This window comes from Astyanax mexicanus, chromosome 24 (genome assembly GCF_023375975.1).
Source record: "Astyanax mexicanus isolate ESR-SI-001 chromosome 24, AstMex3_surface, whole genome shotgun sequence".
Taxonomy (NCBI): Eukaryota; Metazoa; Chordata; class Actinopteri; order Characiformes; family Acestrorhamphidae; genus Astyanax; species Astyanax mexicanus.
Window position 1 is genome coordinate 558,094 of NC_064431.1, and position 23,814 is coordinate 581,907.

Genomic DNA, 23,814 nt, shown 5'->3' on the forward strand with positions numbered 1-23,814 from the left:
TCTCTAACAAACCACTGAGGTCTTCACAGAACAGCTGTATTTATACTGAGACTAAATTAATATATTACACACAGCTGGATTAACTCTATTAACTTATTCAGTGACGTTTGAAGGCAGTTGATTGCACTGGATTTTATTTAGGGGTTTAGAGTAATACTTTTGCATGTTGCACTAATTGAAATTATAAAAAAAATGTGTAATTTTCGTTCTACTTCACAATTATGTGCTATTTTGTGTTTGTCTATCACTAAAATACTAAAGTTTGTTGTGGTTCAAAGGGTGTAAACTCTATTTCAAACCACTGTAAGACTCTAGATTCTAGTGTAAAACTGTATGTTATTCATATACAGTTGTGTTTACGCACGTTTTTCTGCTGCACCCAGCTTTACACACTTTTTGTGAGAGTTACTAATTAACCCTCAGAAGATGACGGAGTGAAGTTTCATCCATAAAACACTGTACACCTCACACCTCAGATTAGGTCAGTCTGGATTTATGAATTTCCCTTTATGGTGCTGTAAATCCCACTGTGTGTGTGTTGATTAACTGTAACGAGAGAAGCTTGGCTGTGATTGGCTGGTTTAGCACATGAGCCGAGCTGGGAATCCTTTATAAGGACAGTCAGTGAAAGAAGTAGAGCATAACGCTGAGGAGGAAACCCCTGAGAAACACCTGAGAAACATCGAGAGAAACATCGAGATCAGCAGCATGAAGACCATCGCCTCAATTGCTTTGCTTTTCAGCACTCTGTGCCTTTTCTCTGAGGCTATTCAAGTTCAGGCAAGTGTAAAATCTTTCAATTCTTGTATATAAAAATCTTACATTTATATATAAAACTATATATATATATATATATATATTCCGGATTGGATTTGAACCAAATTCAAATTAAACCAATATTTTTATTCTCTTTATAATGTCTCAGTGTGTGGTGAATATTGTCCATGTTTTATTGTTCTGACCTAAAAAAAGAATTCACTACAGGAAACTCTAAAAAAAACTCTAAAACTTTAAAATTCTAAAACTCTAAAACTCAGCTCACTGGTGTCACAAAATCATTTTAAACTTTTAAATATCTGAACACCTTTAGACAGCCTTTAACTGTTTTAGTTGAGTTTTTAGTTTTAGTTTTATTTATCTAATTTTCCGTTTTTACCTTTTTTATCCTTTTTATGTATTTAATGTATTTCATCTATTTTTATTTGTGTTTTAACTGGTTTTCCTTTTGGCCTTTTACCTTTTTATTTTATTTTTATTTTATTTCATCCTTTTATTTTTTATATATATATTTTAGTTTTATATTTTTTTTAGTTTAGTTTTTTTTTAGTTTAATACTTTTAGTTTAGTTTTTTTTTACTTTTTACCTTTTTTAGAATGTTGCTGTTATTTTAGTCCTTTATTTCTTTTATTGTGTTTATATTTTATTATTCTAATATTTTGTCTCTTTATTTTGTTGCTTTACATTTTAGCTTATCTGCATATCCTTTTATTCTGAATTATTTTATTTCTTCTTAATTAAATCTTATATTGTTTGCTTGTTTTTATCCATTTTAAACAAATTTTTTAGTATCTTTAATTTTGCATTGACAATTGACAGATTTTTATTACTTAGTTGAAATATAATTATAGAACATGCAACTAGAAAGACAAGATAAGAGTCTGTGGTTGGTTTTCTTGACTGATGCACTGGGCTAATGAACACAGTATCTTTTGGTACAGTTAAACTTTCAAAACAACTGTACAGTCAGAGAAGCTAATGCTAATGCTAATGCTAATATTGCACTGTATCAGGAGCTAATGCTGATCATCTGCTCTGTGTTCTGTAGGATGGGGAATACTTCTTCTCGGCTGAATCAGTGAAAGTTCTGCAGAAGTTGTCTGAAAGTGGATCTTCTGCTCAGCAGCAAAACCCTCGTCTGGCCACGACCAGCTACAGCGCCGTCTGTGCTAATCCCACCCTGCCGCAGGAGTTCGTTCCCCTCTGCAACCAGAGCGGATCCAGCATGGTCTTCTCAAGACTAGGTGAGCGTTAGAGCAGAGCTTTCAGATCTCAAATAATGCAAATAAAACAAGTTCATATTCATAAAGTTTTAAGAGTTCAGAAATAATCAATATTTGGTGGAATAACCCTGATGGTTTTCAATCACAGTTTTTTTTTCATGCATCTTGGCATCATGTTCTCCTCCACCAGTCTTACACACTGCTTTTGGATAACTTTATGCTGCTTTACTCCTGGTGCAAAAATTCAAGCAGTTCAGTTTGGTGGTTTGATGGTTTGTGATCATCCATCTTCCTCTTGATTATATTCCAGAGGTTTATAGTTAGTTAAAATCAAAGAAACTCATCATTTTTAAGTGATCTCCTTTTTCAGAGCTTTATATATATATATTATTACACTCAGAGCAACCTATTTTAAGTGTTTATTTTTTATTGTTGATTATTGATTATGGCTTACAGCCAATGAAAACCCAAAAATCAGTGTTTTTAAGAAAATTAGCATTAGCATTAGCAATTAGCATCATTAACTGTGTTTTTTAACATGTGTTTAGCTGCTGTTCCGATGGACGTGTGTGAAATCTGTGCGTTTGCTGCGTGCACCGGCTGCTAGACCTCCATCAATCATCCATCAGACAAAGGAGGAAGATTTTCCATTCCATCAGTTCACTGTTCAATAAACACAAACCCCTACACACACACACACACACACACACTTTCCTCGCACTTACAAAAATGGCTTTATAGTCCACGTGGCAGCAGAACTTTTTGAACTGTTACTTTTTTGTTTGAAATCATGATTAATCTGGAATTTAGATTTAGAAATGTAGATTTACTGTAATTGTTTGTGTGTTACAGCTTAACATTTCACTTATTTAATGAAAGTAGGGTTGTCTTATTTTTCTACTGCTTATATATTTCTTGTGTTTTCATATTCTTATACGTGCAATAAAAGAGATTATAAAAAATACCAACTTTCTGTTTCTGTTTTTTCAGCTTTGAGTTTTACCTGTTAAACACTTTAAACCTTTTTAATTACATACTTTTACAATTTTTAAAACACGTTCACATTTTTACACTTTATACGTTTTCCAGCCTGTATGCAGGTGTGTATATGTCTTTCAGTTTTAACTCCATAAAGGCATGCATTTTTGTTTATTTTATACCTGATATTACAGGTCTATATATTGAGGATTTCTATTCGAGCTGAAGTAAACTGAAGTAAATCTGCAACTGTTAAAATAAAATTAATAAACTCATAAAATGGCCATTTTCTGTCCACAAAGCTTTTATTTCATTACAGTTGTAACTTATTTTACTGCAGATAAAAAGGGTTTGTATCATTCACACCTACAGCCTGTATACAGGTAAATACCTGTTATAAATAAAATATACTATAATAAATAAAACTATACCATAAACTATATTTATTAAAATTATGCATTGTTGTGTGACTCCAAATCCCATCTATGCTTTAAATATATTTTTTTCCATAATAAATCCTTTCTATTTAAATTATAAAATACACATTTTAGTTGTGTCCCCGTGTTGTGGTTTCGCTCAGTCCTGTTACATTACTGTAACACATTACCCTGATCATCTGAAACATCAGGAAGTCACATCTACAACAGGAAGTGACATCATCAGCTGGTTCTGGTTCTGAAGATCATGGGAAGAACAAAATTCCTAAAGTTTCCTCATTAGTTTTTTTTTCTGTATATTTGATCTTATTGTAACGATGACTGAGGAGCTCAATCTCAACACTCAGTCCTGTTACCCAAATTCATTCTTACATCTTATTTGTTTATTTTTAAAACACAAATTAAGGGAAAATCACCAGAATGTGCTCAGTGTCCTCATGCTATTAGCCATTTAGCTATTTTTCATGTTTATGCTAATTCTATGCTTAAAACTTGGGCTTTTTAAATGCTTTTTATAACCATCTTCAGATTAGAAACCTAAAGCTGCCTAAGATTGACCAGTACATATTTGTTTTAAATAGTTAAATATGTGTGTTATTAGATTAAGAGTTATACAGTTATACAAAGTTTCTTAGATGAATTATGAAAAAAGCAGTAATTCTCATAATAATTCAAATTTTCAGCTTATTATTAAAAGTAAAATCTATCTGCTATATCTGCTATATACACAAGGACTTCAAACTTCCAAAAACAATATTTTTCCTCCTTAAAGCCACAGAGGATTAAGAGAGGGATGACTTCTCCAAAAAAATATTTTCATGCAAATGTTACACGTCTTGGAGCACACTTTAGTTGTATATGTACAATTCTGTGCTGTTATTTGTTAGAGAACATTATAGATTATAGATTTTTAAACCTAAAGTAATACACCAGCGTTCTCACTGATAAACACATAAACATGATTCATCCAATAAACTCATAGACCTTTATAAAGAGAAGCAACAAAAACGAGCAGCTAATCTGAGACTGGGATCTGAAAGATAAGATTTTATTGCGTGTGAATTTACACACTATTCCATCACTAACTGTTTAAACACGCTTGTCGCTTCTCAGGGTGATTTAAAGGTGGAAATTTAGGGTGTAAATCTTGGATAACATAATACAATATTGTTTAAAAGCTTTGCAAAAGTAAGCCCCTCCCCCTCAGCAGTAACTCATCGTTGGATATTTGATTTTTTTTTAGATTTAGATACATAAAAATAAAGAAACCAGTTAATAGCCTCCTTATTTAAACAGCTCTATAACCAAACAACTGGATCTTATGAGGAAATATTTCTATCCCGATGGGAAAGTACACTCTAAAAAACAGAGGTACGATATGAGTACTTTTTTGTACTCGAAGGTACACTCTTTATAATTGTACCCTCAAAGGTACAATATTGGTCTTTACGGGGTCAGATTTGTTCCCTCTGAAGTACAAAGTAATTTCTAACAGCAATAAGTACAGATTTGTACCATTTAACCAGCCAAAGGGTACATTCAGTATTCTGCATCACTGTACTAATGAACAATATATATTTAAATTGCACATTTTTTATTTGAAAGCCAGACAATTTTGTATCATCAAGTTTTTGAGCCATATTTAGTTGATGATAATGTTTATAATCTTTATTATCTTTACTGCCACAAAAACCATGGGTACAAAAAAGGACTTTCACTGAAAGGTACTTTTTTGTACCTGAATATAAGGTACAGCCCCAGCGACAAGCTTTGTACTCTTTTAAGTACAAATCTGTACTTATATTTCTTAGAGTGTACTGTTCAGGGGTGTGTTTCCCAAAAACGAATAAACTTAGTGTTTTACAAACAACTTTATAAACATCTTAAACGCCTGTTACTTACAGTAAATCTATACAATGCTTATGATGTATTTAATCATTTAATTATAATAATAATTGCAATTAAATAAAAAGCCCATTATATGCCCAATGAATGGGTGTTTCAGCCTGAATGCAGAATCTGTTAGTGAAAGCCTATAATGTATAAGTGTATAAATGGTGGCAGAAAGTGTTTATGTGGCTGATGTGTGAGCAGCAGGTTTATAGGGCTTCTTGTTTGGCCAAAAAGCAGAAGTAATCAGATAAAATCAGACAATTTTATTATCAGAATAAAAACCCTGAGATCTAAACTTTCTACTGATAACTCTCCCTAAGTGCACAACACAAACCACACGGCCGTGAGCGCCACGACGCGGAGAATTCAGCACAACTATCATCACTGTCCTCGAGTCGCCATGTCACAGCACAGACAGAGACACCACCGGATTATATATATTTTTATTTTTTAATATTATTTTACATTCTGTTTATGTAAGAATTGCACTGGAAGATAGACAATTATTATTATTGTTATTTTGGTATTGTTTTTCCTAAGAATAATTCTATTTGAAAAAAAGAAAAAAAGAAAGAAAGAACTAGAAAAATGTCTAGTGAGGAAAGAATTTTTATTGTATTTTTGTAAACTTTTCTACCTCAAAAAAATATATATATATATTCCTAATGTTAAGGCAAACTTCATTTTATTACTGTTCCATTGTTTCTAAACAAAAATGTTGATTACAATAATAAAGTATTTTGTTGCACGTATAATATTTGGCAACATTTTATCCTAGGTATTTTGGATCCTTTGGATCTATGAAGATTAAATATTAAAAAGTGTCAGTATCGGTATCGATATCGGCAATACTGATCCGGTATCGCTCACCTCTAGTGTTCAGTATGTTATTGGAACACTGCAGGATTGAACACTAGAAGTGCGCTCCCTCCGTAGGGCCCTAGGTAGGCTGCATTGCATAGATTTGATCACGTGACGCGTGACACGGCGTGGTATAGGCGGAGCTCCGGTCGGTGGAGAGGAGAAGATGGCGGCGCGTGGAGGTTTTCAGTCCGGGGCGCCTGGAGCTGGAGGAGCCGGCGGAGGAGCAGGTGGAGGCGGCGGCGGTGGAGCTGGAGGAGGGGGTGGAGGAATGGGACCTGGACCACCAGTACCGGGCGCTGGGCCGGGCATGGGCCCAGGCACGCCGACAGGGAGGATGGGACCCGCAGGCGCGCAGAATCACCTGTACCGCTCCCCGATGGCGGGGCCCGGTTACCCGGTAAGAGAGAGAACAAAGAGCGGGGGGTGGCCAGCGGGTTACACTGCTTATCCGGTGCGCTGGCCTCGCTCTGATATCCTTAAATCCAGTTAACGGGTTTTGTTTAAGTGCAGTATTTTGAGTATTTGCTAAAACAGAGATCTGCTTTGTAAAGGCTCTTATGGATTCTTAATTCAGCAGCGCCTGTTTAGAATTTTCCGTTCCACCTTAAAAAACGTTATAGTTGTGACCTGGCGCTTGCAGAGTCGCCTGCTTTAAACTATTGCTCTTTTTAAGGTGGACTGGAGAAAGGCAACATAACGAAGCTAAGTTAGCCAATTTAGCTAAGCTAGGTTGAAATGATCAAAATTATGTTAAATTGTAAAATAGTGGTCAGTAGTGTGAGAAGAGATTAAAACGAACAAAGCAAACTTTAGTGTGATTAATAAGTGAATTACAGGCTAAAACGAGAAAAAGACGAACTAATAAATGAATTAAAAACTTGGCTAAGCTAACTCTAGCTAGCTTGTTAGCTTAGTTTAGCCTAGCCAAGTTGCCGGAGTTTATTAGATGGTCTAGGTCTAAGTTACTGTTTTTGTCTGTTTTATGGACCGAATATTAGTTAGTTAGTTCGCTTTTTATTTGAAGGGAAATGTAATAAAAGTAAGGAATCAATAATACCATTAGTTTTACGCATTTTTATGATGTAGCTATAGAAAGTAAAAATCCATCCCAGGGTTTTGTAACTTACCATCTGCCTAGGCGGATCTGCTGCAACTTGGCACAAAACCCTGTGATGGATTTTTACTTTCTGGACCTGGATCCCAGCTTTGTTTATGAATGGCCTGATGTGGTGTTGGGTAGGTTAGAAGCTATTTTACTTCTAATTTAGACACTTTTATACAATTTACAGTGTAAATAGACGATATTAGAGGGTAGTCCTTATATGTTAAGCTTAAGAGAGCACCTAAAAATGAGAGAACCTCTGGAATATAATCAAGAGGAAGATGGATGATCACAAACCATCGAACCACCAAACTGAACTGCTTAAATTTTTGCACCAGGAGTAAAGCAGCATAAAGTTATCCAAAAGCAGTGTGTAAGACTGGTGGAGGCAAACTTGATTCCAAGATGAACCATGGTTTTTCCAAATATTGATTTCTGAACTCTTAAAACTTTATGAATATGAACTTGTTTTCTTTGCATTATTTGAGGTCTGAAAGCTCTGCATCTTTTTTGTAATATCAGCCATTTCTTAGTTTTTATAGAATAAAACAACAATGTTAATTTTACTCAAACATAAACCTATATAGCAAAATTGGACAGGGACGTGTGCAGGTGTGATGGATCACAGTATAAACCAATAGGGAGTCGGAATGGTATATGTTTATACTTCTCTACATCCAATCACAATCAGATTCACTCTATCTGGATGGAGAGATTTATCTGGATAGGGGTTTTATTGAAGGATGAGAAGCCGGAATGAAAACCAGCTGAAATGAAACAGGAGTAACGAGGATATATTTAAAATGTAAGGAGGAGAAAGTTCAGATAACTGCGTGAAAGTGTCAAAATAATTACTCCAGTAAAGTAGAGAACCTAGATTTTATATTTTTAATTTTGTCTAGACGTCAGCTCATTGTGATAAATGTCATGCAACTTAATGTGTAATGTATACAATTGCGTACACAATCTGAATGGATCTGCATAGATATAAAAAGCCTGGTCTCCCGTGCAAAAAACATCTAAAAACATACAGAACAGTCAGTACTTATTATTAAAACATAATTAAGTTTTAGCTCAATAACTAACCATATATCAAAAGAGCTTTAATGCACATTTTTTTTTGTTGTTGTTGCTGCAATCCCTTAATGCTGTTCTGTAAATTGAATTAAAGTCCATATAGAGAAACTCACAGCTCTTTGTTTAGCTAACTTTAATAGGAAATTCTTGAATGTAATAATTGGCCACTGATAAATAAATAAAGTGATTAAAGTGATGCAGAGGGCCGGGGATTATCTGTTCTTGGGCTGGTTTGAATTTGGATCCATGGCTGGACTTTTGAGGATCATTAATTTTACCCCATTGCAGAAGCAAATTCAGTGTTGGGTTATAAGCAATATTTTTATCTATTAAGATGCATCAGTAGAGTGTACTTTTACCCTGATACCTCGTACATATTTTTCCCATGTGTGGCTGAGAGTAAACCATTTAAATAAAAATAAAATAAGAATTAATAAACTGTATTTGCTGTTAAATGGTTTGGATGGTGGTGTGAAAGCATACTAGTCATTATTTCCTCTGCCAGGCCTTTTTTCCCTCCTCATCTCAGGGACGTGATTCCTTCTAAAGAAACGTTTCTCCTCTCGTCTGCACGGCCTTGACAGCTTCCACACACAGTGCGCCGCGTGCGTCACAGGAATTCAGCGCATCTCCACATTCAGCGCTCAGGTAGAGCAGCGATTGTTCTTCTGGAGCTCCAAGGTTGTGGGGATGGGATGCTGTGAAAGACGGCGAGTTTGTGGCTTTCTGATAAGTAATGCGGCTTTCTGTACAAAGAGTGACGAGTTTTCAGCAGCCTCACAAAGAGCTGTGGATGCTTTCAGCCGCCGCTGTTGTTCTGCACAAAACGAGCAGAGCATCCCAGGAGCTGCTCAGAGCGTGATGCACCGGCCGGGACGCATGTCTGTGTGAGATGTGACGGCTGGAGTTTAAGCGTGTGTGTTGGGCTGTTATTGAGGGATCTGTGTGTGTTGGGGTGTGTGTGTATATGTGTGTATATATAGCTGGACTTTTACTGACCTTTCAGTGTGTGTGTGTGTGTGTGGTGGAGTTCCAGTGGTGGGTAGTGTATAGTAGTTTTGGTGTTTCGTTCGGCTCACATGCAGTCAGAGACGCGCAGCCGCTTATTTGATTTCCTGGCTCATGGTTTGGTGAGTAAGCTTACATATTTATTTATTTAAAATTGTATTTCATAGCATAATTAGTTACAAATGATTTCCTTTTTAAAATCATTTCATTTACACTTTTAACATATACACTGTATTTAACATATATGCATACAGCATTTGCTTAGATTAGCTTTACAGAGAAATGTCTCTTTTTATCGAATCAAGTCATATTGGCTTTAAACAAATATATTTAGATTTTATCCATTTAAAAGTAATTTAATGATTCATGATATTAAGGTGAGTGCTAAGCTGCAGGAACCCTGAAGAGATCTTTAAGTATTAAAAGCTTTTTAAATAAGTTGCAAAAGTGTAAGTTCATATATTATTCTCCAAATCATATTTTACACTGTTACTGTATTGATATTTAATGAATTAAGAGTTAATAGATTAAAATACATAGCTGAAAACAAATGGTATTTATTAACCTAAATACAAGAACAATTAGTCTGGAAACCAATATTAATGTATTTGCAGACCAAACCATTCAGCCAAATACATTTAACGTAAAGATTATGTACTTTTTTTATTAAAAGGAAAATAAATTGTGGATGAATGTTTAGAAGCAGACTCAGACTTTAGAGCACTTGGACATGTTTATCTCAGTGTGCACTTTTATGTGTGTTTCATGCAAATTATCACAAATAAGCAAATCTGTAGTACTGAAATATCAGTCTGCACCTTTTTGGTATTAAATTTTGGTACTCAGCCCTGGTCATAATTAAATGGTACGCACTGGGAGGTGTGGTGTAGTATACTGGCGAGTGATTGATGTGCTGGTGTGATCTGATCGTGTCCTCAGTGGTCAGTTCTGTCCGTCAGCTCTTCTTCTTTTCTGCTGAATCTCTCGCATATTAATGAGGTCTGGCTCTGCTGACGAGCACATCAAAGACTAAATAATTATCTCCTGAAGAGAAGAGCTGTGTAATTGTGATCTGTGGTTGTGTGGTTTGGTCTGGGCGTGTTTGCGCTGTCCTTCACCTGGAGCTTCTTTCTCTGGTGATATCTCCTGACCTTGGCCTGAATTCCTCCGGTTTGATGATGGGCTTGGTTGATCTGTTGGGGAGGATTCTCTGCTTCTGGAGGTCGAGAGTGAATTATAATAAGTTTATTAACCATCAGGCTGTGATTCTCCATGTGTCTGTTTCTATATTCTGGTTTCAGTGCTGCTAATTGTGTTGAAAGATTGCTTTAAATTAATAAAAAAGCACTGGTATGAGTGAATGATTAAATGTTTGTAATAGTAATGACTTGCACAGCATATTATTCAGTTTAATCCATGCAAAATAATGTGAAATGCCAAAAGGAAAAATTATTTTTGAAAGTAAAAAATAAATGTGGCCTCACATCCAAAAATATGATACAAAATTAAATTAAATAAAAGGAGATCTCAAATTTCTTAAAGGCACATTTTGTGAATCCAGGTCCCGTGTAATTTACTATTTTATGTATTTGCATTAAAATATATATATTTATTTATATAATGGTAATTTGTGAGTTTCTAATCCAAAACAAATTCTTTTTATCATTTTGCAGAGACCAGGGATGCCGCCTGCTAATCGTATGACCCCTCAGGGCCCGTCCATGGGGCCTCCAGGTTACGGTGCCAGCCCCGTGTCCCGCCCGGGCATGCCGGTCATGGATCCCTCCCGCAAGAGACCCGCCCCAGCACAGATCCAGCAGGTCCAGCAGCAGAACCGCAACCAACAGTACGCACCAGACCTACACCATCAATTACTGTTTAACATAATTTAATTTAATGTTCTGCAGTTAAAAACAATTTCACCTGTTCTCCTTTTTTACCTTCTAGTGCCAAGAAGAAGAAGATGGCTGATAAAATTCTACCTCAGAGAGTAAGTAGCTCAGAAAGTAAAATTATTTTAACTTTATAGACTGATGAGTAAGGAAACAAGTTTTATTTTACAATTAAATTTAAAATATTTTTTTGCTCCTTGCAAAGTATGCCACATAAAGAGAAAAATGGAAAAAAATTAACGAAATCAATAAATAAAAAAACTAACTAAAAATATCAACATTAAATTGATGCTTAATGTACATCAAAATTGCAATATGTGCATGATTACAGTAATATATATTTTATTTTCTCTCTCTCTCTCTCTCTCTCTCTCTCTCTCTCTCTCTCTCTCAGATCAGAGAGCTGGTCCCGGAGTCTCAGGCTTATATGGATCTGTTGGCGTTTGAGAGGAAGTTGGATCAGACCATTATGCGGAAGAGACTCGACATCCAGGAGGCGCTAAAGAGACCCATCAAGGTAAACCTGATCTAAACACAAAGAATAAAATTCGTATACAGTTTTATAGTCCAGTTTTTATAATACAGCTTTATCAGGATAGTCATTATTATTACAGTGGGCTTAATTTTAAGATTTATTGCATTTCGAGAAGCAAAATTTTGTCAGTTTTAAAGTTTAGAGTACCTGCTGTGTAGGTACAAGAAAAAATGCATTATAGATAAAACAATACAGTATGAATTAATCTTAACTATAAATTGTAATCAGTAAATAAATTAGATATTTGCTGTACAGAGCTCTGGGATGCTGCAGTGTACAGAACAGAACATTTTTTTAAATGGTTAAATGGTTAAATTTGGTGCAAATCTTGCACTGAATTCATTGTGGGTTTTCTTTTTTATTTATTTATTTTTCCCCCTTTTTCATTACCGTCCTTGAGCTTTGTGCAGAGCATCTGCATATAGTAAAAATGTGTATAAAAGAGGCTCCATTATAAATGTGCAGGTAAATGGATGTAATTCATGAATTATAATAGTTGGATTGTTTGTTTTATTTCAGCAAAAGCGAAAGCTGCGCATTTTTATCTCCAACACTTTCAACCCTGCCAAGCCTGACGCTGAGGACGGTGAGGGGACTGTAGCATCGTGGGAGCTGCGGGTGGAGGGCAGGCTGTTGGAGGATGTGAGTAGATGTGTTAAAGTTGAACACTGGGTAGACCGGGGTCCTTTTTTATTCTGGAAAAAGTTGTAGAATTTGAAAATGGCAATTTCCAGGCCTGGATAAGTTATGAAAAAATAAAAAGACCCAGAAAGTTTTCGAAAAGGCATGAAAAACATTGCTCTACAGATATTTTGTGTTAGTTTATCAGTGCAGAAAATCTTTTTTGTGCAAACAAAATACATCTCAGAGTTAATTCACTAATATAACTTTAACACAATGGAGCTCTCTCGATGTGATCGATTAATTTTCTGTGCCTCAAGGAATCATTTAATTAATTTTAAGACGCAGCGCACGGAATTTAGCGAGGACTTTTAATGTAAAACAAACAGGAAGCAGGAAGTGGAGGAGGCAGAGGTTTTTAGAGCGGAGAGAGCAGGTCAATTTAACTTATAATAAATAAATAAGATTACCATTTATGTACTTTAATAACAGAACAACAGCACTGTGTAGCGCTGATTATTATTAATACTGTATAATGTGTGTGTGTTTGATTAGTTTATTACAACAAAGACAATTTCTAGACTAAATACAGGATTTATATAATCAGTAAACTCAGCACTGTGGAGTTAAATATAAATAAATACATGATAGTTAGCTGAGCCATGAACTTACTGTATTATGTCATTTAGCTAAGATGCACAACATGAAGGCCATTATTGATTAATGCCCTATATTTAATACTTACCAGAAATCCTAAGTTGAAATAATTTAGCTTAATTATTAATTATTAAATTTATTACTTGTGGCATTTGTGTTTTGTTTTTTATTTATTATTTATTTATATTTGTGTTTGCAATGTGGAAATGTTGTGAATTTAAAATTTAAACCATTTGGGCATTCATTATTAAGTAAAAATTCTTATTTTATGTTTTATTCGATTACTTGATAAATCGAATCGATTTTTCAGTAGAGAACTCGGTTACTAAAATAACCGATAGCTGCAGCCCTCTTAAAGATTGTGTTTCAGCATTTTTATAAGACTCATTTTAGGTCTACTATAATTTATGCACTGATGTTTTGGTCATGATAAATCGTATAATTGTGAAAATTGGCCGTGAAAGCAGGAAAAAATCATGGAAATATATTGGTTTAAAAGTGTATGAACCCTGGTTGTTTTGCTTACTTATTCTTTAATATAGATATTATATATTATATATTCTATACAGAATTAGATTTCTTTTCTTGCTTTTCTGTAGAAATGTGATGACCAAATATCTTCCCCTTGCCCTAATATAAAATATAAAGTAAATAAATGTGTATTTCAGACTGCTGTCTCCAAATACGAGGCGACCAAGCAGAAGAGGAAGTTCTCCTCGTTCTTCAAGTCTTTAGTGATCGAGTTGGATAAAGATCTTTATGGGCCGGACAATCATTTGGTAGAGGTAAGACTCGGGCAGTAATGGATACGGATTATTTAATATAAAAAAAAAAAGTTTCTATTAGTCCGTTCATCAAGAAATCTTGGCACAGTGTAAAGGACGGTTTGTCTGTTCAAAATGTGTAATAAACTAAAAATCAACATTCAATATTTCTTTTGAACACTTATTTTATGGACTGTTTTTATATCTGTAAAAAGCTTGTGTTCTTGTTTCCACAGTGGCACAGAACACCCACTACTCAGGAGACCGATGGCTTCCAGGTGAAACGGCCGGGAGACGTGGGCGTGCGCTGTACCGTCCTCCTCATGCTCGACTACCAGGTAAACCTGCACTGATGTGATGCATCAGCACTTCATTACACAGATTTAGAGCCTCACAAACCGTGTTCAGGTGTAGTTTGAGCTCTTTGGGGTTGTATTGTAATTGTAATTGCTGTATATAGTCTTTTGGGGGGAGTGTCTGAGTAGTTTTAGTCTCACAGCTCTAAGCTTCACCACCAGGTGGCGCCACATCACTGATTATTATTAAATCTCAGGTGATGATTTTTTAATAAGAAATAAAGTGATCTGATAAGTTACAGCAGTACATTTCGGTCGCCTTATGTTTTTTTACTCATGTATGTGGCCTAAACTTCAATTATATACCCCCTCAAACCATTTAAATAAATGTGCCAAAAGAATATATACTCATGCTGAATCACTTATAGTAGATGCTGTGTGTGTTATATATATATATATATATATATAATCTAATTATTAATACTGATTTTTATTTTAGTTTTTAACATACTGAATCTGGCATCACCTTATATAGTATATGTGTGGGCATCCGTACTGTACTCTGATTGTGTCAGCACCCGTGTGCACTTTGATTTAGGCACCCTGCAAGGATAAAATTTTATTTGTCGCTTGAGCTGGGAACTAATGTGTGTTTTTTTTTTTTTTTTTAATATATGAATGTGTTTGGCAGAAAGAAAAAGGAAACTGTGGATAATGGGGGGGCCTGACTTTATTAATGAATATACCCTTTCTTACAGATATAAATACGTTAAGCATGTGAGTGAATGAGTGTGAGAGGTGCTGTTGTGATGGTTCTTTTTCTCTGTTTCCTCCAGCCTCCTCAGTTTAAGCTGGACCCCAGGCTGGCCCGCATGTTGGGCATCCACACCCAGACCCGGCCGGTCATCATCCAGGCTCTGTGGCAGTATGTAAAGACCCACAAACTACAGGACCCCCACGAGCGCGAGTTCATCAACTGTGACAAGTACCTCCAGCAGGTACAGATATTTACTGTTCCCTCAGTACAGCTCATAACCCTTTCCTAACAGTACAGTGAGTCCCAAACCTATATTTCTAGCCCAGTCATGCCAAAAACTATAAGTAAAATAATAAAAAATACAGTGAAACCGTCAGAATCTTGCAAAGTACTGTGACATGCATTTTTGGTCATACCACCCAGCACTTTATATATAATATATAGTATTTTATGTATTATTATTATTATTATTACTATTTATTATTACTGTTATTATTGTTGTGTGTGTGTGTGTGTGTGTCTGTGTGTGTGTGTGTACCTACCTACCTACCTACCTACCTACCGGCACTCGACGTATAGTGCTAGTCTTCAAATCCTCATATGTGGACATAATTTTTCTCAGGAACTGCATCATGTAACAAATATATATATATTTTTTTGTTTTTATACTAATAATTTGCCAATTAACCCAAATAGCAAATTAGAGTAGAGTTATGCAAGAGTTTGTGTCTCTTGAGAGTATTATAATATATAAAATATATACTTTAATTTTTTTTTTTCCCCAAATCTTCCATGATATTTTCCTGCAGATCTTTGAGACCCAGAGGATGAAGTTCTCTGAGATCCCTCAGCGTCTGCACGCTCTACTGATGCCTCCTGAGCCCATCATCATTAACCATGTGATCAGGTAGGATGCTGATGTTTTTTGTCTTCTCCTTCACTCTTGTGCTTTTAAATAGTCTCTTTAATGGTTATTCAATTTGATGATTATTCAATTAATGCGTTTTAATTTTTTTGTAGTGTTTTTTTTTGTGTGTCACATACTTAAACAGTGATTCATCTGTTGTCTCTTGTCTCTTGTCTCCAGCGTGGACCCGAATGATCAGAAGAAGACGGCCTGCTATGATATAGATGTGGAGGTGGACGACACCCTGAAGACCCAGATGAACTCCTTCCTGCTGTCCACCGCCAGTCAGCAGGAGATCGCAGGCTTAGATAACAAGGTATTCCAGCAGTCTTTCACTGTTCAACATCTTTAAGCTGAATTATTTAGTGTAGTTAATGGAAGTTAGGGCTCTTATTTGCTCCCCTGCCCTCTTTTCATGTATGTGTGTGTGTATATACAATAGGATGAATATAAATGTATATAATGGATATAAAAGTGCAGTGCACAGAAATAATGATTAATGGTCTAAAGAAAAATCTGTATAAAAAAAAATAAATAAATAAATCTAAATAACTGATATTGAATTGCATTGGATGCCTTGCCTGTGTTTAATATATATATTTTTTATTTTAGGTTTGATATTGACTTTTTTTTTCTATTACTTCACATATCAGTAACACTTAACATGATAAAAATGTAAACAAACAAAAAAAAAAAGATATACACATAAAATAATACAAATGATAAAAATTAGCTTGTACTTTGCTGCCATGCCTCTATTTTTATTTTTATTTTATTTATTTTTTCTGGTGAATAATACTCACTTTAAATGCCCAAAGAGCAAGCGCTTAGCACAGTTAGTGGCTTTTGCTAAAACTGTTGTAGAACTAAACTGAAACTCCTGTATAACTCTGTACTTCAGCATTATAAGCTCCTTAATACCTGACTGGTAGAATTCATACAGAAGGAGCACCGGATTATAAGGAGCTCTGATGATTTTTGAGAAAATTAAAGGATTTTAAGTGCGTAAAAGTAGTTTATAGTGCGTAAAATCCAGTAACAGACTTTGATCCTTGTTGTTCCTATGGCCCGCATGCTTTCTTCAATTCACCCACTTCGCTCTTCAGAGCTTTATGACCCACACATCATGGTGATAGCACTGACCAATCAGCACTGTGTATTAGAAGGTCAGGTTGTGTGAAATACATGCCCTGAAGAAAGCAGGAGGTCACAGAGAGTAATTTAACAATGCTCTGTTGGCACCCGGTGAAGAAGAATTGAGAAAAGGTCTCCTCCTGTTGAGAAATCTCCTGCTTTACTTGCTGTAACTGACCTTTGTAACTGCTCTATAGTGCTGCTGGTGGGATTTGATTGCAGTTATAATATAATGTAATGTAATAATCCCTGAAGAGTAGGTTGGAATTTGTTACTGAAAAAAGACCAATTTGGGCACGTTTTCTCTTTAAAATCCATTAAATTAAGTCACTGGTGACCCTTTTTATACAAGCTTTGGTGTAGTGATCAGTAGTGAGTGAGTAAATGATTAGCTAGTAGCCCTGTGCTAATGCAGAATCTCCCCTGCGTGTGCATGCACAGAGTAAGTGCACTCATCGTGGACTTTGTGGCATGGCTTTGTTTGCCTCATAGCCACAGTTCTGAAGAACACATCTGTCCAAATGTTTTTGGACATCCTTTAAATGAATGAATTCGGCTACTTAACTTTTCGTACGCCACATTGCTAGCCCCTAATGTGGAACTGGCACAGTATTTATTTTATTGTTGATGATTATGGCTTACAGCTAATGAAAACCCACAAAAAAATCAGAAAATTAGGATATTATATTTATGACCAATTGGTACTTTTGGCAGTGTGCCAAATCCTGCTGAAAAATGAAATCTGCGTCTCTATAAAAGTTGTTTTCAGCAGAGGGAAGCTGTAAGATATGAAGTGCTGTAAGATTTTGTGGGAAAACAAAACTGCACTGACTTTAGACTTGATAATAAAACACAGTGGATCAACAGCAGCAGATGACAGACATGACTTTATTTGCTGGTGTTGGTCCACAGTGTTAAATCATAACGTTTTTCCCATGCATGGGAAGTTCAGTTCTTAGGGCCAATTTTTACTTCTCCGTTGAACCTACACCGCAGCCTATGCATAGTCACGTACTCTACACTATAGCTCGACGTGCACGTCCCTGGAAATGAAACTACATGTTGTGCGAGACTTAAATATATAACCTAAATATGACCATAAATACAATGCAAACAAGATCTGGGGCTTCTTATCATGGTGGCTGCAGACCGGTCTCTTTTTGTTCTTTCTGGATCAGCATCCCCCCCCCCCCCCCCCCCCCAGACACTGCAGGGGAGCATTGTGCTGCTGCTGTTTTCTGTAGGTCTGAAGGTCCACAGCCTGTTTTTTTTTTCTGCACGTCCTGTTCCGTTTCAGCCCGCATCAAAGTGCTGTGAATCTTCCGGGGAAGTGGTTTGGGATGTTTTCCAGGTTCAGTAGAAGCTTTATGCTGTAACACAATGGAAACGGTTCAGAGGGAGGAGGGAGTGCTTTTCTTTCTGTTTGCTGATGTTTAGCTTCGTCTCGAGTCTTTTTTTTTTTTTTTTTTATCTGGAGTTTGAGAGTCGTCACCGGTGTGGTAATGATTTATCAGAGCGCAGGGCTCGGTGGTCAGGGTTACAGCTGTGCTCCTGTGACACAGTGACCCGTCCTGAGATTTTGCAACGTCTGTTCAGCAGAATTACAGAGACGAGACACTCAGGACTGGTGAACTTTGTACATTTGCCCTCTGAGCAAACAAGTTAGCTTTGTAGGGATTGTTGTATCCTGCTAAGCTTATCCTCGCTGTATGTTCACATTTTTGTGGTCACCTTTTAATAATGATCTGTTCACCATCTGAGAAAGAAGCTCATTTAGCTTAAAACCAGAGATGCTATGCTAATTCTAAAAAAAATAAAAGGATTTTAAGGGTTATTTATAATGTAAGAGTCTGAAATTGAAAGAAACCGACTGAGTTTTGGGGATTTGGTGACATGTCTACCGTATTTTTCGCATTAAAAGGCACACTTGAAATTCTCCCCAAAAATCACCAGTGTGCTTTACAATCCGGTGCGCCATATGTATGACCTCTACCTCTGAGTTTACTAGTGGTTAGCTGCTAGTGCTAATGCTGCTGCACCCAGCCTTAGTGTAAGTCTGGAAATCTAATCTTACTGTAAATAAACAGAAGCTCTTTACTCACCAAAATAAACAGTTTTCAGGAAAGAAATCTGTGTAGATAAACATCCAGCACTCGAATTACTTTAACAGAAAATGTTTTTCTTTAAGAATTAATTTTGTTTACTTAACTTTCCAGAGGAGAGACCTGCTGGATTAAAAGGGAAACGTGGAGACACCCCTGTTCCTTACTAGTGTTGCATAATGTCCCAGGCCTAGATTATCGTATGTTTGTTTTGGCTTTTGTTTTTTGTATTATTGTTTAAAAAACTTAAAACAAGCAGATACAGGAAGAAACACACTCTTTTGCTAAGTCCAAAGTTCTTTTGGGCTTAGAACTCTCTGTATTGTTTACTTGGTCTCTTTACCCCGAGCCCGTCGTTTTTATCCACACAGGAAAAAAAAATTAGGCTAGTCCTTTTGTTCCCTTTGACCTGGTTTCATCACCAGTCTGTCTGTCCACCAGCACTGATCTCACCGTTTCCTCCATTCATAGCCGTCATTAACCTTTATAATCCAGTTTATTTATTTAGAAATGTTTATTAGATGATTATATATGGCTGTAAAGTTTTGTGATGTTTGGATCCTGATCTTCACCTTTAGATCCACGAGACCATCGAAACCATCAACCAGCTGAAGACCCAGCGGGAGTTCATGCTGAGCTTCGCCCGCGATCCTCAAGGGTTCATCAATGACTGGCTGCAGTCGCAGTGCAGAGACCTGAAGGTGAGACTCCTGATTAACATAATTAAATGTGAACGTTTTAATTGGTCATAAGTGCTACTTCAAAGGACGACCTGTTTTAAATAGTAGCCAGCATTCATATGGCAAAGCGATAAAAAGTGTATTATCTGGATTGTTGAAAGTCAAGCAAGGCCTGGCACCACTATAATCAAGAGTTCGAATCCCAGTCATGCAGCTCGCCATCAGCTGCATGTATTGGTCATGAACAAATTGCCTTGAAGGCCTGGAAAAGTCTGGAAAAAACATGGAAATGTAATGGTTAAAAAGTGTATAAACTGTTATATTTTAGTTTAGTTTATATTTATGCCCTTCAATCCTGAATGTATTTTATTTTTATACCTGTTGATTTGTCCTGTGTCTGTTGTAAAGTGTATAAAGGAAGTATGTAATAAATTAAAAAGAGAAAAAAAGAGAAACAGCACTGGCTCAGTGGGTGAAAAATGATTCTGACCAGCAGATTCTGGTTAGAACCGTCAATATGAACATAAAAATCGCTGCGTCTCTGTCCAAAACCACATGCACATTAAATTCAGAGCAGTTTTAACCTTCAGTCCAGTCCTCCATTAGTCTCCATGCTGGTATTGTTTGCTCAGCTGTTTGTTGGTTTTGAGCCAGAGCTCGGCTGACTGGACTTTTAATGACGTGATACAGGGTGATGCTTCAGAGTGATTCATATGCATGAAGGTTGCTGAGGTTTTAAAACTCCTATAAAAAAATACAGAAGCGTTTATAAAGGTTTTGGTAGTGCTTAATGCTTTAAAATGTTAACATTTTAACGTTAAGAACTTGCTAATAACGTTCTGTTCCCCGCAGACGATGACCGATGTGGTTGGAAACCCAGAAGAAGAGAGAAGAGCTGAGTTCTACTTCCAACCGTGGGCTCAAGAAGCTGTGTGTCGCTACTTCTACTCCAAGGTAAGATTGTTTTTAAAGCTGCTGTGTAGCTGATTTATTATTATTATTATTTTATGTTTTATACTGTGTTTTGTTTGCTCTGCGTTTGGAGCTAGGATGGATGTAGAGTGAGGTAGAGGTCCACAGTGAACATGCTTATCAAACTACTTCTTATTGTGGGGAAGCCTTTGAGGAGCTCAACTAAAATTAAGATCTTATCTTTTGTTACCTTGTCTGTATCGTGTTTTACATCGATATTGGAATATCAAACAACTTATTTATTTATTTATTTATTTATTTATTTATTTATGTGTGCACTCTTACTATGTACCCTGTGAATTTAGGACCTTTTTAGCTTTATGCTGTTATGTTGCAGAAATAATTGCATTTGAAAATTTCATAGCAGTTATACACAATTTTAATGTGATCGACGTGCTGAAAATATTGTGGCGCAAAAATTTGTGATGCACCGATTATTTAGTGAAAATGGAAAAAGATTTCTTGCGTCTGTTCATCAATTAAATGCTTCAGTTTCCAAATATTATTCAGTTTCAGACACAATTTAGATTTTAGTACATCTCTAAGAATAATGCAAAAAAAGTGTTTTTTTGTTTTGTTTTTTTCTCTTTTTTTTCTAAATAAAGGTTAATACAGAATTTTTGTGGTTGTACATATATTCTGTATATTAGCAATGGCTTTTCAGATCATTTCAAGCTAATTCTGAAGTCCTGCAGCCATTTTCCATTTTTAGTTTGGAAAAAGAGACGAATCTGTACCTGTTTTTGCTACTAAACTCTTTAATTTTTGTTTTTTATTTGTTGGCAATAACTTTTCCATTCATTTCAAGCTAATCCTAAAAATCCAGCTTCCATTTTTCACTTCTAGGATGAAAAAAGAGACAAATCTATACCTGTTTTTGCTCCTAAAACACCTAATGTTTGTTTTATTTGTTTTTAATCACAGGTCCAGCAGAGAAGACAGGAGCTGGAGCAGGCCTTGGGCATCAGGAACACTTAAGCAGAAACAGGAGGACCAAAGGCAGAAGAGGCTGCTGGGTAGTGGTGTTTGTTCCAGTGCTGATAAACTGGGCTGCTGTCTCCCAGTTACTCCAGTTACTAATCAGACACACAGACGTTTATAAAAGGTTTATTAGCCTGTATTCTTAGTGTAGCAGGTAGGAGGGCATGCTAGCTCTTCTCCAGCTGTTTAAGGATGTTCTGATGTTCTGACTGATATGATTTGGTGCCCCTTTATTACCTTAAACTCTTTGAATATGTTGGCCTAATTCTCTAAAAATCGTAAAAATTCACCTTTTAGAAAAAGAGAGTTAAAGCTGTATCCTCCTCCTGTGTTGAGCTGCTTTAATCACTTTTTTGTAAATGCAGTTACAACAGCTACAGTGTATAGAAAAATGGGAATAAGATACGAAAATAAAATGATATAATAAAGTGTTAGAGGAGATAATTGATAATTGTTGCTAAATTGGGCAGTTTTGGAGAAACTGAATGCAGAAGCACACATTTTCAAGCAAGGACAGTTTTAGCCAGAAGCCGCCGGTCGTGATCATTGTGTGTTACCTCAGTACTCAAAGCCTCGATTTCCTCTAGTAACATAAGAACGTTGGATGAGGTTTGTTAAAAATAAAAGCTGATTTATACTACTACGTCGAGTTTACTACGCAAAGCCTGCGCTGTATTTTGCGCAAGTGTCCTACAACATAGATACACATCGAAGGATCTGTTTGGTTATAAAAACTCTGCCAGTTAAAATAGTTCCAATACTGCTCTGTTTGTTTGTAGCTGCGCTGTTTGGTTTGTAAGCACTGCATCGTTGCTATAGGTTACCTGTATGTGGCGGAGTAATACATGGAGAGCTTCGGTTACAGTGCATTACCGGCTGGTAGCGGTACTCATAGAACGCTTTTCAGCCAATCACATTGCAGGGTCTGAACTAACTGTGGTATAATGTATAGTTACGGTTCTATGGCGTAGGACACTGTGTAGATTATACGGTTATGGCAGTAATTTGACGTAGAAGCATACGTCAGCTTTAGGCCTCCACTAAAAATATTTTTTTCTTATTTTCTTATTATTTTTATCCCTTATATAACTGACATTTCCGTTACTATATATTGTACCACCGTTTGTGTTTCCTAATTCCTAATTTTTTGCTAACAGGTGCTGCATAGATTTTAGTACGTTTCCAAACTGTTTGCCTGAAGAAAGTAACAACAACACAACAGGAAACTCTCTGTGGGGCCATTTATTCACTTTTAGGTTTTTGCAGAGAATAGATATTCGTCTTCTTGAATATGATGGAGTATATTAAGATTAGGTAGCTGTAGATTTAATAAAGGAAGTAGTTTATAGTACCTCAACGCTACAAAGCTAATGAAAGCTATGAAATTGTAAGCGGACGCTTTAGAGCTAGTCGATTGGCATTAATTAATCAATCAATTTATTAATTAATTAATCAATCAATGCTACATTGGTCAATTTAGAAACCACACTACTACTACGTTTGCTCTCTACATCGTGGTCCATCATGCTCAGGTAATTTGCACCACAAACTTATTTTTCTTTTCTTTTTTAGTTTTCTATCTAAATAATTAATTTCACACTCCTTTTACATGAAGGACAGTCGAGCCCTGTGATTGGTTAATTGCAGAGTGGTCATTCTCAGGCCCTTCCTGAGAAGAATGAAAGAATTGAAGGTGGTTCTGGGTTCAGACTGAAGTGTTTCAGTGCTTTTATCATTGTGTGCAGCGTTGCTTCTTTATTTGACCAGCGTAAGAAAAATAACATTTAAAGCTCTAAATTTCTTTTTTCTTTTTTTTGTTTTGTTTTGTATTCTTTTATGGACCAAATTTGTTTGAAATTGTCGACCCTTACAATAAAGACTATCTTGTATTGATGGATTTTGCTTATTTCAGTCATTAACTTCATTTAAATTAGTTTGTTTACTATAATCAAGTTTTATTTGGCTAGAAATTGTGCTTCTCATCATTATTGAATTTGAATTTGAATGTACAGCTCTGGGGGGGGGGGGGGGCTATATATATATATATATATATATATATATATATATATATATATATATATATATATATATACACGGTTTCTTCTGACTTATAATTTGTATTTACTGCCTATAATAGATAAGGAATGGAATTTGGT

At 35.9% G+C, this 23,814-nt stretch overlaps 2 protein-coding genes across 2 annotated transcripts; both read left to right on the forward strand.

Annotated features, from left to right (window-relative positions):
* The first annotated feature begins 633 nt into the window (after positions 1-633).
* Positions 634-2,965, forward strand: si:ch211-220m17.5 (guanylin family protein). Its single transcript, XM_022682179.2, has 3 exons — positions 634-780; positions 1,827-2,022; positions 2,550-2,965. The coding sequence occupies exons 1-3, from the start codon at positions 709-711 to the stop codon at positions 2,606-2,608; spliced, it is 327 nt and encodes a 108-aa protein (XP_022537900.1). The 5' UTR covers positions 634-708; the 3' UTR covers positions 2,609-2,965.
* A 3,356-nt stretch (positions 2,966-6,321) lies between these two features.
* Positions 6,322-23,555, forward strand: smarcd1 (SWI/SNF related, matrix associated, actin dependent regulator of chromatin, subfamily d, member 1). Its single transcript, XM_007251508.4, has 13 exons — positions 6,322-6,570; positions 11,034-11,206; positions 11,308-11,350; positions 11,647-11,769; positions 12,307-12,429; positions 13,734-13,850; positions 14,066-14,167; positions 14,962-15,123; positions 15,692-15,789; positions 15,970-16,105; positions 19,604-19,726; positions 20,558-20,659; positions 21,602-23,555. The coding sequence occupies exons 1-13, from the start codon at positions 6,337-6,339 to the stop codon at positions 21,653-21,655; spliced, it is 1,590 nt and encodes a 529-aa protein (XP_007251570.1). The 5' UTR covers positions 6,322-6,336; the 3' UTR covers positions 21,656-23,555.
* Positions 23,556-23,814: the final 259 nt, after the last annotated feature.